The following is a 14,800-nucleotide window of genomic DNA, read 5'->3' as shown; positions in this document are numbered from 1 at the left end:
AGCTTTTTATTTAAATATGTTAATTTCCAGGTAAGCGTTTTTCACATTTGTACTGTACACATGCACTTGTTTGCTGTTAGTACAGCCATCTGGATCAGGTATGTCATTATTCAAGAGCAGAAATGAGTAGATTAAGATATATGACAATTCTCAAAAATTGTATATAAAAATCATACAGGGATTCCAAGTAAATTAAGAGACTGTATTTGCAGAGAGAACATGTTGCACATGAACATCATTCTTCAAACATTTTTCAATACTGTACAATATTTTTGAACCAATGCATAATGCTACAAATTCCTGTTAGAAATTGCACTTAGCTCAATGAAAATACATCATCACGTAACAAGGTTTTACAAAGATCGAGACGTCTGTCTTATCGGGGTAATAGTCATTATTCTCTCACAATAAATGTTTATCATTTGAATCATGCACTGTCTGTCGTGTAACAAAACCATCAGAGGCAAAAGAGGGCACAGCCATGTTCTGCAAACTCTACTCATCTTAACAATCATTTCCTTCTATTTGTTTAAATTATAATAATCTGATTATTTGTCCTTAAACATTCTCCATTTACTGTTTTCATTTTAGACTCCAATCGTGTCATCCAATCTTTGCTACATTATTTTCAAAGGAAAAAAAAAATCCCTTTAAAAGACAAATATGGTCACCATAATAGTGCAGTATTCTGTTAGAAAGTCCATGCAGAGTGTATTTACTCACAAAATGAGCCTTGTGCATACATCAGTAACAATAGAACTGCAAGTGTGTAGTTGCAGTGTGGAGGGCCAATGGCTTGTATAAGGAGAATGCTATAAAAAAAATCTCTCAATCAACCTCAATGAAACAGAACCAACAGCTATTACCTTGGTGCAAACAAGATAAAATAAGGTGGCAGGATGGACTGGTAATGCAAGCCAGTCCCATTTGTATGGACCAACCTGCTTGTGATTGAGCATTTTTCCTATTCCCATACATGTATGGTCAACAGACAATGTGACATCACTGTTACCTCCAGTGCAGCCACAATGGAAGTCTGGCAGCACATAATAATCATAAACATCGATTGTAAACAACAAGTTTTATGTCAGTTCATCGGAACCAAAGGAAGTCTTCGTTTTAGAGCCATCTGGACGTTCAGCAAACGCAGAACGTGAAATCCATAATTGTAGAGACAGATATACCAGCAAAAGCTTCAGCATAGCAGAGGGCTGTTGAAAGGCATTCTTGGAAACACAGAAAATCACTACCCGATGTATGAGTGTGTAGAGCAGGCTCAGGGGAAGTGAAGACACCAGAAAATCAACTGTCATTTGTCATCACAAATTACAACCATGTAAGATGACTGAGGGAGTGGATTTATGTCCTAAGATGCATTGTGCAATTAAAACTTAAAAACAACTTCCATGATTTGTCAAACGTGAACTCTCTAAGAAAAACATGCTACCAACAGTTATTACATATATTTATCTATCAATATACACAATGTAGTAGCTTACTGATTTGTGACTGTAGCAGCACCTTCATATTCAAGACAAATCTCCAGTGATTAAATAAGATGATAATAAAAATACAGAAATATGCTTAAACAAAGGGTGTCTGGTATCTGGAAAGAATGAGGAGGAGTCAGAGACGAAAGCTGTAGTGGATCTCATCTAAAAAGGGATTTTCATGTTTTATCATCATACAATAAAATAATGTATAAAAAATATATATATTTGTTTTAAATGAACAGTTTGTCTTGCTTCTCGACACTCAACTACAAAATGCATAATTTTTACACCAGGATCATTAGTCTTACTTCCTACAACTGTTACAAGAAAGAAGGAAAGTAAGAAACATTTAATCAGCATTTCAGAAAGGAATTTGAAACAAAAACACAAGATCTGTTATGAAATTAGCATTCTTCCAAAAAAAAAAAAAAAAAACATAAGTTTTAAAATAAGTATTGTACTGGTGCTGAGCAAGAAGACAAGTCTTTCCACAACCTATAGAGCAAGGTTGGTTTTTAGTTGTCAGAATGTGCAGGAGAATTGCAAACATGAGGAACAGGAATGCCACTGGAGACAAGGATGACAGTGGGAGGCAGCGGACTGATGTTTTGTGTGAGTGTTTCAATAAACACACACTGTGGTCTTGTTATGCTGCTGAAGAATGGGGGAGACATTGTTGGACTCCTTCTGTTTCTTCTCTGCGTTGTGTTGGACCAGGGGTGGCCTGTTGGCAATCCTGCGCCGGGCTTTCTTAACAGAATGGCCTGATGATGGTGATGATGATCCATCAATAGTTCTTTTGCTGTTGGGTGTCCTGCTGCTAGCTGTCCTGTCAATAGGACTGGACTGACCAGGAAGCTCAGCACTACTGTTTGGACACAGTGGTGACAGAGTGAATGGATCAGAAAGATTCATGTGGTACAGACTGTTGCTTCCTGATAGTCCATCCCGTCGTTCCAGAGCTGGGAGGAGTTCGCACATGGAAGAGGGAGAGTCCTCCTCTGGAGGCCGCTGCAGAATAAGAGAATGGAAGAAACAGGGATGACAAACTTTACTTATACATGTGGATGATTCAACTTTAAATCTTCCATTTTTACAGTACAACATAAAACAATTATTGCCAACTGGAATTGGGGAGACGTTATTACACTTTCCAACAGCAGCACAAAGGATGGTCAAGGAAATCACAATACACTCTGGTACGTTGATTTGAAATATTTTACTTTTGACTTATATAAACTGGTTAAATAGGGCTTTCTAAAAACTTTACTGAAAAGATTTATCAAGGGACAGCAATTGTAATGGGAACTTTCTTTGAGTTCATCAGCCCTAATTTGTGAGTATACTGCAGCCACAGCTAGTGTCTTCTTATTGGTGGTGTTTTTCCTGGGTCACCACTCTTAATTTACAGTGGCTTCATAAACTCTTTTGCACACCTTACTGTGTTTTAGATTTAATTGTAAATGGATAAAATTGCTTTTTTATTTACATCTTTTACAGTTTCAAAATATTACAGAAAAGGAAGAGGCCCACAAACTACAGTTTGGACACCCTGAATGGTCAGAACTTAGTAACAACCCCTTTCGCAAGTATCACAGGTTGTAAACACTTTTTGTAGCCAGCTACATGTCTTTTAAGGTCTTGATTGAGGGGCTATTCTTCCTTGGAAAAGGCTTCAAGTTCTGTGAGATTCTTGGGCCGTCTTGCAGGCACTGTTCTTTTGAGATCTATCTGCAACTTTTGATGCTGAATTTTGTGGTGAGGACGCAGTTAAGGTTTTATTTGAGTGTTCCATGAAGGTCGTATTTGTGCAAGTATCGCTGCATAGTAGAAAAGTGCACCACCACTCTGCTAAATGGTAAAAGTTATCCCGAGAGCTCAAACCTCTTGGGGTCCCCAAACTTTTGTATGCTGCTGCTTTCCTTTTTTTCCCCCCCATTCTTAAATTGTACAAAACAAAAATAATACACTAAACTTACTTAAAATGTTTAAAAGAATGTTTCATCTTAATCTTCATGCCTTTTGGAAATCAGGTCTTTTACTCGCTTAGCTATTCATGGTAACAGAAATTTTGACCAGGTGTACCAAAACTTTTTCAAGCCACTGTAATTCAGTACTTTGTAAAAGCACTTTGGCAGTAATTACAGATTTGAGTCTTCTTTGGTAAGTCTCTACAAGCGTTGCACACCTGGATTTGGGCAGTTTATCCCATTCCTCCTGGCAGATCCTCTCAAGCTCTGTCAGATTGGATGGGATGTATCTGTGAACTGCCATTTTCAGGTCCCTCTACAGATGTTTTTTTTTTTGGAAAAGATAATGTCAAATAATATACAAAGATTTCGGCTATTTTTACAAGAAGCCCTATTCAAGTTTTTATTTATTAGGCCCAGAGCGCCAAACACTGCAAGTACCCTAGTGAAATTACTATGTTTATTATTATTATTATTTATTGAATTATTATGATGATTATTATTTTTATCCATGCAAATGAATCGAATTTTATAAAAATTTACATATTTTATGGGTCTTGTGCATGGCTGCAGCAAAGTGGCTTGATACACCTCGTGGTACGTTTCACCTACATGTACGAAATTCAGGAGGCACATGTAACATCCCGAGACTTACAACAAGCCCCTTGGAGCTATTCACTAAACCCAAAAGGAAATAAGCCATTTTGAATTTACTGTGCAATTTTGGTGCAGTTCTTGCTAATTACAGCCGCCATACTTTAACCAACTCCTTAGGAATTAATCAGATCGACATCATATTTAGTTAGTCTAATGTAAAGACCTTGGCAGTGCAGAATATCGAATCTTTTGAGTTTTCGTTGAATGGCGTGTCAGGGGGTGGCATGGCGAATTTCGATTTTTCGCAGTGAAAGAGGGAGTTGTTATAACTCAAATATATATCACGTTTCACATTTGATAAGAGTAGTGGCCTAAAAACATCTACATGCCAATATGAAGTTACAGTCATGGCACCACCTACTGGCAAAAGGAAATGACAGCTTTTATACTTTGATGTACTGCTCTACTACAGGTTGACCAGATTTACCTTAGTTGTGGTCCGAAAATCCTCCAGACCGTGATGATGGTTTATTGTGAATATTTTGAGTTTTCATTGAACGGTGTTTCCCTGGCAGTGCAGAAAATGTCATTGTTTTGACAAGAAAACAGAAATTGTTGTAACTCAAATACCCATCATCAGATCTTTACCAAATTTCACATGTTTGAAAAGAATATCATCCAGAAGACAAGTACATGCCAATATTCAGCCATAGTCATAGGGCCACAAACTGGTACATTAAATGGAGGTTGACCAGATCCATTTCATGTTAGATCAGAAAAGCCTTAAGACCTTGATTATGCTATATTTTGAAGCTTGTCAAGTCTAAGGTTAAAAGACAGGGACTCAAGCCCCTGTCTGGGTTTATCTTTGCACCTGCCTTAATTCATGACACACTATCCAACTGGTAAACACAGTAAGTCATCTGGCCTGCAATCACACAGTATATACCACTCCCCCCAACCGGCTCAAAGTGCGAGGGCCTATTCAACGCTGCTTGCATCTTTAATTTATATTATTTATATTGTGCAGTCAGGTACATATATATGGACAGTTGCACAATTTTCTAAATTTTGCCTCTGTATACCAGCACAATGGATTTGAAACAAAGCCATTAAGATTTGATTGAAGTGTAGACTTTCAGCTTTAATTCAAGGTGTTTAACAAAAATACTGCAACACCAAAAGGCCTGGAAGACCACAGAAGACATCCAATGTGGATGATCACAGAATGCTTTCCTCGGTTAGGGACACCCCTTCAAAACGTCTAGCCAGGTGAAGAACACAGTATTCAGATTCTTTGTACAGATGAAGCCAAGATTAACTTGTACCAGAATGCTGGGAAGAGAAGAGTATGGAGAAGAAAAGGAATGGCTCATGATCCAAAACATACCACATCATCTGTCAAACATGGTGGAGGAAGTGTTATGACATGGGCATGTATGACTGCCAATGGAACTGGGTCACTGGTGTTTATTGATGATGTGACTGCTAATAGAAGTAGCAACCAAAGAGCTTCTCAAGGCAAAGAAATGGAATATTCTTCAATGGCCAAGTCAGTTACCTGACATCAACCCAATCAATCATGCTTTTCATTTACTAAAGACAAAACTGAAGGCAGAAAGACCCACAAACACGCAGCAACTGAAGGTGGCTGCAGTAAAGGCCTGGCAAAGCATCTCAAGGAAGGTAACTCAGCATTTGGTGATGTCCATGGGTTTGCAGACTTCAGGCCATCATTGACTATAAAGGATTTTCATCCAAGTATTAAAAATAATCCTTATATTTATAATCATGTTGGTTTCTCCAATCACTTTTGACTTTAAAATGGACTATGTATAAAATGGGTGTAATTCCTAAATGGTTATAAATATAATGTTTTTGTTAAAGCCCTTGAATTAAAGCTGAAAGTCTAAACTTCAATCTCATATTGATGGCTTCACTTCACATTCATTGTTGTAGATTGCAGAGGCAAAATTATGAAAAATTGTGTGAGAGACTGTATATACTCTAGTTGAGGACAAAGGAAACACTCCAAACTCTAATTCCATCTAGCCTTGTACTCCCTGTTATACCAACATAACAAAGAAGTTTGCTGTGAAGCTTAAAAATTGTTTCTTAAAACAACGAAGTACCATCCCTCTTCTTTCTTTTCCTAATTTTAAGGTACTAAATTCAATTTTTGGTTTCTTTCCTTGCCAGATAAAGTGGGAAATCCATATGTCCCATTTCCTAAAATGCAGCTTTTCCTTGTAATCTGGAACTCCTCTGATTTAAGTGGTGCATCCCGACCACACTGGTTGCAGTGGCCACTGCCAAATCTTCTTGGTCCGCCAGGTCCAACATTACCTCTTACTCTTTTTTATAGGTTCTAGTCCCTTCTTCGTAAAAGACTCTCAGCCAAACTGGATACAGGGTCTGGAATCTCATGTTGTTTTCCTTCAGGACTCTCCATGCCTTTGCATATTCCCTCCATCTGACAAAGATCCCTGGTGCATAGGTGTTGGGGCAGATTTTGCAGTTTTTCACATAAAGCCTTTCTTTTGTCCCTTTCGTAACTATGGTCAAACTTAAACCGACACAAGTTTGACCCTGGGGGAAGATTTATTTCACTTTTGTCGAGAGACCTTTCCCTACACTGACATCCCTTTGATGACCTGGAAGTCGCTCTCTCCACAGATGTTCTATGGGGTTTAAGGCTGGGCTTTGGCTGGGCCACTCTATGACAGTAAGAGACTTGTTCCCACACCAATCCAGCATTGTCTTGTCTGGATGCTTCATTTCATGCTTAAAGGTGGACCGTCACTCCAGTCTCAGGTCACATGCACTCTTGAGCAGGTTTTCTTCATTCATCTCTCTCTCAATTCTGACCAGTCTTCCTGCCACTGAGAAGCACCCCCATACTGTGATGCTGCCACCATCATGCTTCACTTTAGGGATGGTATTAGGCAGGCTATGAACAGTGTCTTGTGTTCACCAGACATTAGTATTTGGAGCTCTGCCCAGACAGTTCAATTTTTTTCTCATCAGACGAGAGAATCTTTTTCTTTATGCTCTCAGAGTCTTTTAAATGCCATTTGACAAACTCCAAGTGGGATATTATATGCCTTTTACTCAATGTGGCTTCCATCTAGCTACTCTACCGTAAAGGCCCAGTTGAAGGAGTGCTGCTGAGATGATTGCCCTCCCAGCAGGGTTGCCAATCTCTACAGAGCTCTGTTAGAGTGACCGTTGGGTTCTTGGTCACCTCCTTGACCAAGATCCTTCTTTACCAGTTACTCAGTTTGGCCGAACAGCTAACTCTATTTCCATATTTTCCACTTGGCTTTTTTTCTGACATGCAGTGTGAATTATAGGACCTTACATACACAGTTGTGTACAATTCTAGACTACACCCACCGAGCACTTAATTAAGAAAACCTTTACAACTTCTTATTCATGCAATTATCCAATCAGCCAATCATGTGGCAGCAGTGCAATGCATAAAAACATGCAGATTCAGGTCAAGAGCTTCAGTTAAGCTTCAAAATTAAACATCAGAATGGGGAAAAAATGTGATCTCAGGGACTTTGACCATAGCACAATCACTGGTGCTGGGCGGGCTGGTTTGAGGCAAAAGTCATCTCAAACTGGTTTCATGAACACATGAACAATGAGTTCAGTGTACTTCAGTCCCCAGTCACTAGATCTGTATCCAATAGAACACTTCTGTGAATATGGTAGAATGGGAGATTGGCAGAATGAATGTGCGGCTGACAAATCTGCAGAAATTATCTGATGCAATAATGTCAACTTGGACCAGAATCTCAAAGTAATGTTTCCAACATCTTGTGGAATCCATGCCTCGAAGAACTAACGCTGTTTTTAGAGCAAAGGGAGGCCCTACCCAGTATTTGTATGATATTCCTAATAAACTGCTCAGTGACTGTATGTGCAGTCAATTCAATTTGCCAGAGGTGGACTCAAATCACCTTCCTGACACATCTCAAGGATAATTAAAGCAAACAGGTTGCACCTGACCACAAATTTGAGTACCACAGCAAAGGTTCTGAATACTTTTTTAAATGAGGGACAATTGTTTTTGATTTTTTAAAAATTTGCAAAAATGTCTAAAAACATGTCTTCACTTCGTCATTATGGGCTACTGAGTGTAGATTAATAGGCAAAAGTGGCAGTTTTATCAATTTAAAATAAAATATACAACACAATAAATTGTGTAAAAAAGGTGAAGGGGTGTGAATACTTTCTGAAGCCACTGTATGGAGCCATTTGTGTACCTTCGTTTTGATGAATGAACAAATGATAGACAGTATACAGGATTTTTGCGTTTGTCTTCTGGTTATGATTGATCCTACACACCCGTCACTAAGACTTTAAGGTGTGCAAGAATTTTTTTTTAACCAAAGCTACCAGCCTTGATTTTGATACACCACCTACTAATGCAATTATATCCTGCAACTTCCACATAGCTCAATGTTCATATTTCAAAAATAGTTTCAATTGAGTTTTAAAAAGATCAACAGGGAGCTGAAAGGAAATTTGGGGAGCAGAATAAATTCTGAAACACATTTGTTTCACAATAATAAAAAAGGTGTGTTTTGTAGTCTTCTCAATGTGTTTCTTGTCATCCTGCCCTCACCTGAAGGAGAGGAGTGTCAGCACGGGATATGGAGGTGGGACGACACTGGGAAACCTTGGCTAGGTCGAGAAGCACCTCCTCATGGTGCAGGGTGTCCTGGGAGGTCCCAGGCTCCTGCAAGGCGATTACAATGGCACTGGTGTTATCAGCACGCAACATCCGCTGGCGCCACCGCAGCAGAGCATGGCTGACGAGCTGCCGGGCACTTGATACCCCACATGGTGCCTGAAGCATAGAAGGCTGTTATAACACCGACATGGTCTGATATGAGGTGAGCATTACTCTGTTAGGTTATTTTTCAGGTATCATTACAGGGCCTTTCAACCATTTTTGCTTCTTTAACCCTTCTACAATAGATCGCAATCCAGGCAGGTAGAAAAGGAAGTCATCCATTTTTTAATGATTCAAAATGATGACAGCTAAAGATTAGGCTGCCATTTACAGAAACAACTCTTTGCTGATGTAGCTTACACTTACCATCACCTCGTCATTGTTCTGACACATGGAGATGGCCTCTTGAGGTGGCACCATGTTCCATAGACCATCACTGCCCAGGATGACATAGCGATGTTTTCTGGGGTCAAGGGTCACCACACTGGTGTCTGGCTCAGGAGAAACCACAAACTCCCCACTGTAGAAGTCATAGCTCCAAAGATCACCTGTTGCAGAGAAGAGAAACTTAGCTGAAGGCACTACTGGTCTCAACAAACAATATTCATGTTGACTGGATGGATCAAACAGCTGTGTTTTAAATAAAACTTAAAAGTTATTGGCAATTTCTGCTCTCCTATCTATTGCTTGTTTAAAAATTCTGTACAAAAGCCACAGTCTACAGAGAACGACCAAAAAGAAAAACCAAAACATTCCATTATCTGGACCACAGAAACCTCTACCACGAGTTTTTGTGACTGCGAATAAATCTAAATTCAATAATAAAGTAGCTATTTTTTCTGATTCTAGCAATCTATGTCTATTTTCCTGAATGGATTAGTCTTAAGAATTAAACTTAAGACTGAGGGTAATTGACCATTGTGGCCCAAAACACTTGTTTGGCAAAACTCTCTAGACTCCCTTACATCTTTGATAATAATTGATTGCTCCTAAACATGCTTTTACTAAATTGAGAGCTTTATTGTTTTATTATTTGTTTTATAAGTTTTTCATGGTCAGGCAAATACAACAACGTTACTCCAGTCATTAGTGCTGCTTTGATAACAGGTTATTCACTGAGATTACTGTGTTGATTGCTTTTCCTACCTAGAGCTCGGGCTACTGCCAAGAATGGTATCTGGTCAATGACCGTGCTACGACGGATTGGGCCATTGTGACTCAGCCTTGGCCTCTTCCAGACAACCCGGTTCACTCCGGATTTCTTGATCACACTGTTAGCAGGTCAGGAGAAAAGAGAACAGAAAAGCTGATACTTACTTAAAGCAAATCATCCACAAATTTCAGAAAGCTAGTTTTGGACACTATGGGTGTGCTGCAACAACGATTACTTTCAGCTGCCAGTCCATTAGGCACACCAAGGTAAAACTAATGCAATGTACTACATCTTCCCTGCAACAAATTATGCTTTTATGAAAATTACAATGTTCAGTGTTTGTTGAAACGGTTTTATAGAAGTGCTGATTTAACTAGAGGCATTTTATTTTTTGGAGGCATTTTCCACTGACCCTTTTGGAAAAGGTGATCTTTTCAGAAAGGTTTAAAATTATACCTATTTAGTTAAAAACTGTGTATAAATTAAGGTGACTTAATCCTGCTTTAAAGCTAATCCTGGTTGGTGCAACGCGTCCAAAGACATTTTTGATACTGAGTATAATGTAATTTCACTAATAAACAAAAGGCTAGCAAAAACATTGCTCCACTTTAATGCTTTTTAATTCTGTTATTGCAGTAAACTGGAGGGCTAAGTAGAAATATACATATAAATAACATGTTAATGCCAGGTGTGAACCGGGCCTGATATTTTGAAGAAATGTGTTTGTTTCCTCTATATCCGATTTCCTTGTGACACTACCTGGCATTAATATGCATCTTGGTTGATCCGATCACAAGTGGACAGCTTTAAGTACGTCAGTTCATACCTGGCATTAGAATGTGTCTCCGCATGAGTCTCAAGGGACCACTTGTGATCGGATTTCACTTCCTCCCTCTATATGCAAATAACCACGTACATCAATTCCCTTTGCAAAGATCAAATGCATTGTTGTTTTTAACCAGCGGGAGGCAGCATTGCACTTCCCATTTCTAGTCTGCCAGAAATTATAAGAAAAAGAAGAAGAAATCAAACCAATACAGACTGGATCTTTTCCTTGGCATGTTCCAGACAAACCAAATCACCCAGGATGATTAATGCACTCGTAATATATCTCTATGTGCTTTTGGAAGATTTTTGGACATCATGGGCAAAGCCAGCTTACGCGATTAGTACAAATTGTATTTGTTTGTGAATGAGTATGTACATCTGCTTACACAAAGAACGTCAATTGACTAGGCAGTCCTTTTACGTGGCCCAGGACACATTTTTGGACACGCTGCTAAATAAATGTGTAGATGCAGCCCAAACCACCTAGAATGTGGTCCGAGCAATCGGCTCTCAATGAGCCTTCAATGTATCTTGAGTGCATTCACACCTGTACTTATAGCTGTCCACTTTTGGTCGGATCGCCTGAGAGGCATGTTATTGCGAGGTATGAACAGGGCCTACTACTGAGTAAGTGAAAGAAAGAGATACTCCCCCTTATAGCCTTAGCTAGTTATTGCAATTGATATGGTCCCAGAAGTAATATAAACAATTACCAGAGTGATAGCTGTTAACGCTTTTCACCAAATTATACAATTACTCTATTATGAATCCTCTGTGGTTACATTATCAAATTCATAATAACATTCAAATTTTAAATACAGTGAAAGACTGTTTCATTACCTGCAAACCTACACTGACAAATCAATCAGTGTCACTTTTGTGGTAGGTGATTCACTAGTGATTTGCTGACAGACCACATGTGACAGTACAGTTACAACAAATAGTTTATGGGGTCTTTACAGAAGATGTATATTTGAACTCTTCAGCTTGTCTGCTCGGATACGCATCACAGGGAACATTGACATGTTGAGTTGAAGTAGGATGAATTCACATTGCATTCTCCCACACATTCAAGGATAATCACATATACATGTCTATCAAAGACTGATATTAGATTCCATGACCTTATTGTCCAGGCCCAATGTTTGGCTTAATATGATTTTAAACCAGCGCTTCTCCTCACTAGCTCTATTATGTGCTGACCGCTGACATTCCCAAATACATGAATAAATTAAATGTACCATCTTTATATCTTGTTATATGTTATGCAGTAAAGCTGAATTATGCTATATCTACATGCTTAGGGTCCATTGCAATGCCATAACCACCTATTGCACAACTGTAAAACCTTAAAGCTGTGGAGTTTACCCTGTCATGTAAGCCTAAAAGTTTGGTTGTTGTCAAGCTACCCAAGTGATCACTACAACATCTTATCAGTAGACATGCCACAAATAGTATAATGAACATTATCCCTTGAGACAGATAACATTTTGTACAAAAAAGATGCTTCTAGGTTACAATCGCTTCTTTGTCATAGATCGGGGGTTGTGGGGGTGCTGAGTCACGGGAACAAATATGCTGTTACTAAATCGAAAAGTTTGTCTTTTTCCTAGAAATATCCTTACGTATACCCAGAACTTTCAACATCTGCTACAGTGTGTACTTTAATTTACAACTTTAATTTACTGTCATAGCCCATGATCAACAGTTTGATTCAAAACGGGCCCCTGCGGCAGATAAATCATAACGAGTTTTCATAGGAATCTCCAACTAAAAGGTTTTTTTGGAGAGTTATGGTTATGTGTTCTGAGCAATGATGTGCAGGGCAGGCAGCAAAAATACTCTTTCCCTTGCAGGAGGTACGCTACATTAGAGATCATTGCTAATATTAACATTACTCTTTATTTAAATAAAATGCAAAGACAGGGTGCCTTATGCATTTGAACCTTACCTCCCTCCCAGACCTTCAATACGCTCCCTCTCTCTGGGTAGTTCAGGTTTGTGATCTTGTGTGACTTCCACAGCTCTGACGAACGGGACTGAAGGGTCATCCTGGATCCCGAGAACCACTGCAGAATCCCCAACATGGGCCACATACATGCGGTTTCCTCTGATAACTACTACGCTAGCTGTGGTGCCTGATGTGCTAGGAAGGCCTGTAAGTGTCTTTGGCCATTCAGCTAAGAAAATGAAAGACATAAAATTAATATATTTACTGAGCTATAACCATTTAAATGTTTATAAACTGCTTTATACTCCCCTCCGTGAACAACACATTTAACAGGACAGCAAAACGGAGGCAGAAAATAAATGCTTCTAAAAATGATTCTTTTCATTATCAATTGCTAATCTCCACCAAAGACTCTTCGATGTACTGAGCCATTTGTTAACTCTGTGACCTTTAGGTCAGTTCACTTGACGAAGTCTGTCCTGGAGCAAGTCTTTCCAATGTTATCAAAGTCAGACATGTGCCTTTCAGACACTGCTGTAGACACCCTCTGTGACCAGCTGTAAAACAGCTGACGTGCCTATTGATTTCCAGGCAGACACCTGAACACACTGCGGGTCTGTATGGTATAGCACGCACTGGCTACTACATTATTCAATAGGTTTTGTGACGAAATATATGATAAACCACATAGAGTGAGTCAAAGAAAACAATAAGATGTTGGCCGACTACATTACTGACAATAACTTTTGACCGCACTTCTAAATGGGTAACCGGATGTCTGTTTGCGCTGTGGCAGGTTTTGTGTGGAGTGAACCCGGCGGATACTGTTTACTCCTTAGCTCTGTTGTCATCGATTGCTAAAACTGCTGCCCCCGTTAATCATTTTGTATTTACATAGCGGCAGAAATAAATACTAAATATGGTGCCAATTGGCCGCTTTTACAATTTGTATAGCTACATAGCCAAAAGCGAATGGCTTTACTGGGCCGTGGAAGCTTCTGGGAAACTAGGCTTTCATCTGAGCTAGCAGTGCAACCACGGTCCACGAACGGTTAAAAACTCTCGGGGTGTAGGCCACAGACCGCAGTCTGGTGTCGGGATTTGGAGTGAGGCTCACGCTATTCAGACAGAGGGACATGTACCTATGGGATACAACGGCCCTGTGTTGACAGCTGATAACATATGTCATAACTTAGTAAGGTCTAGGTAAACTTACGTAGCTTTTTCCACATAGCGTGGTGGCAGGCTACAAATCCCTTGCTTATGGCAGAGCAGACCTCCCGATCACATTCGGACCAGAACCCCCGCTGCTTCTTCATGAACTCCCACAAATAGTCTCGTGCAAACTGCGCAGCCTCGCGACCCCCGTGACCGTCAAACACGGCGAAGAACGCTACGGAACGGCGGGAACGACTAGCCGTTCTCTGCTGAGCTCGCCGTGGGCTCTGACCTTCTGGCAAAGATATTTCCGCCGATGTACTTTGGCCTGCCGTTCGTACGGGCTCAAAGGTTGCATCTGAAACCTGCGGGGGCCCCACGATGTCATCAGTCCGGTGTGTATGCGTGACGACCGCCAGAGAGTTGACCGCACAGTCTCCCCCGCTGCTCTCCTCTGGCTCACGCGACGTCGGCTCATCTTCGCCCGGCTCGGGCTCTACTATGATCTCGGTCACATCTTCCATGTATTTCCTACCTCCTTGGTCGGTAAACACACTCACTCCCATCAATAATGCGTTTTCCATTGCTCGAGAACGAAGTCGTTCTAGGTATTATTAGCATATAAAATAATACCAGATTACAGTTTACACCAGCGCTGCGTCCTGCCTTTGTTTATGTTCGAATGTAGTAGGCATGCTCAAACGCGTTGACGTCAAAGTCTGTCTTCTTCTAGCAGGCGGACGTGTCAACGCCTATGGAGCTGTTGCCCTCTAGTGGCTGGTACCGACCCCCAAGCAGCGACTTTGAGAGAAATGTGCAGCAGGAATGTGCGTCAAGAATGATGCTTAATAACTTTCAGCTTTAATTCGAGTATGTTTGCATCCGCATCAGTTAAACCATCTT

The 14,800-nt window shown here is 40.0% G+C and overlaps 1 protein-coding gene across 3 annotated transcripts; it reads right to left on the bottom strand.

Annotated features, from left to right (window-relative positions):
- Position 1: 1 nt before the first annotated feature.
- Positions 2–14,673, bottom strand: ppm1da (protein phosphatase, Mg2+/Mn2+ dependent, 1Da). 3 transcript variants are annotated; one of them, XM_040130660.1, is made up of 6 exons: positions 13,956–14,673; positions 12,740–12,968; positions 9,954–10,078; positions 9,174–9,355; positions 8,697–8,921; positions 2–2,504 (listed from the first exon to the last, which is right to left on the bottom strand). In XM_040130660.1, the coding sequence occupies exons 1-6, from the start codon at positions 14,479–14,481 to the stop codon at positions 2,115–2,117; spliced, it is 1,677 nt and encodes a 558-aa protein (XP_039986594.1). In that variant the 5' UTR covers positions 14,482–14,673; the 3' UTR covers positions 2–2,114. The 3 variants fall into 3 exon arrangements, with proteins under 3 accessions (XP_039986594.1, XP_039986595.1, XP_039986596.1); XM_040130661.1 differs by having other exon boundaries at positions 8,697–8,810; XM_040130662.1 differs by having other exon boundaries at positions 14,190–14,673.
- Between the last annotated feature and the right edge of the window lie 127 nt (positions 14,674–14,800).

This window comes from Xiphias gladius, chromosome 7 (genome assembly GCF_016859285.1).
Source record: "Xiphias gladius isolate SHS-SW01 ecotype Sanya breed wild chromosome 7, ASM1685928v1, whole genome shotgun sequence".
NCBI classification, from domain to species: domain Eukaryota; kingdom Metazoa; phylum Chordata; class Actinopteri; order Istiophoriformes; family Xiphiidae; genus Xiphias; species Xiphias gladius.
The sequence above is the reverse complement of the archived record's forward strand: the minus strand, read 5'-3'. Positions and strand labels throughout refer to the sequence as shown.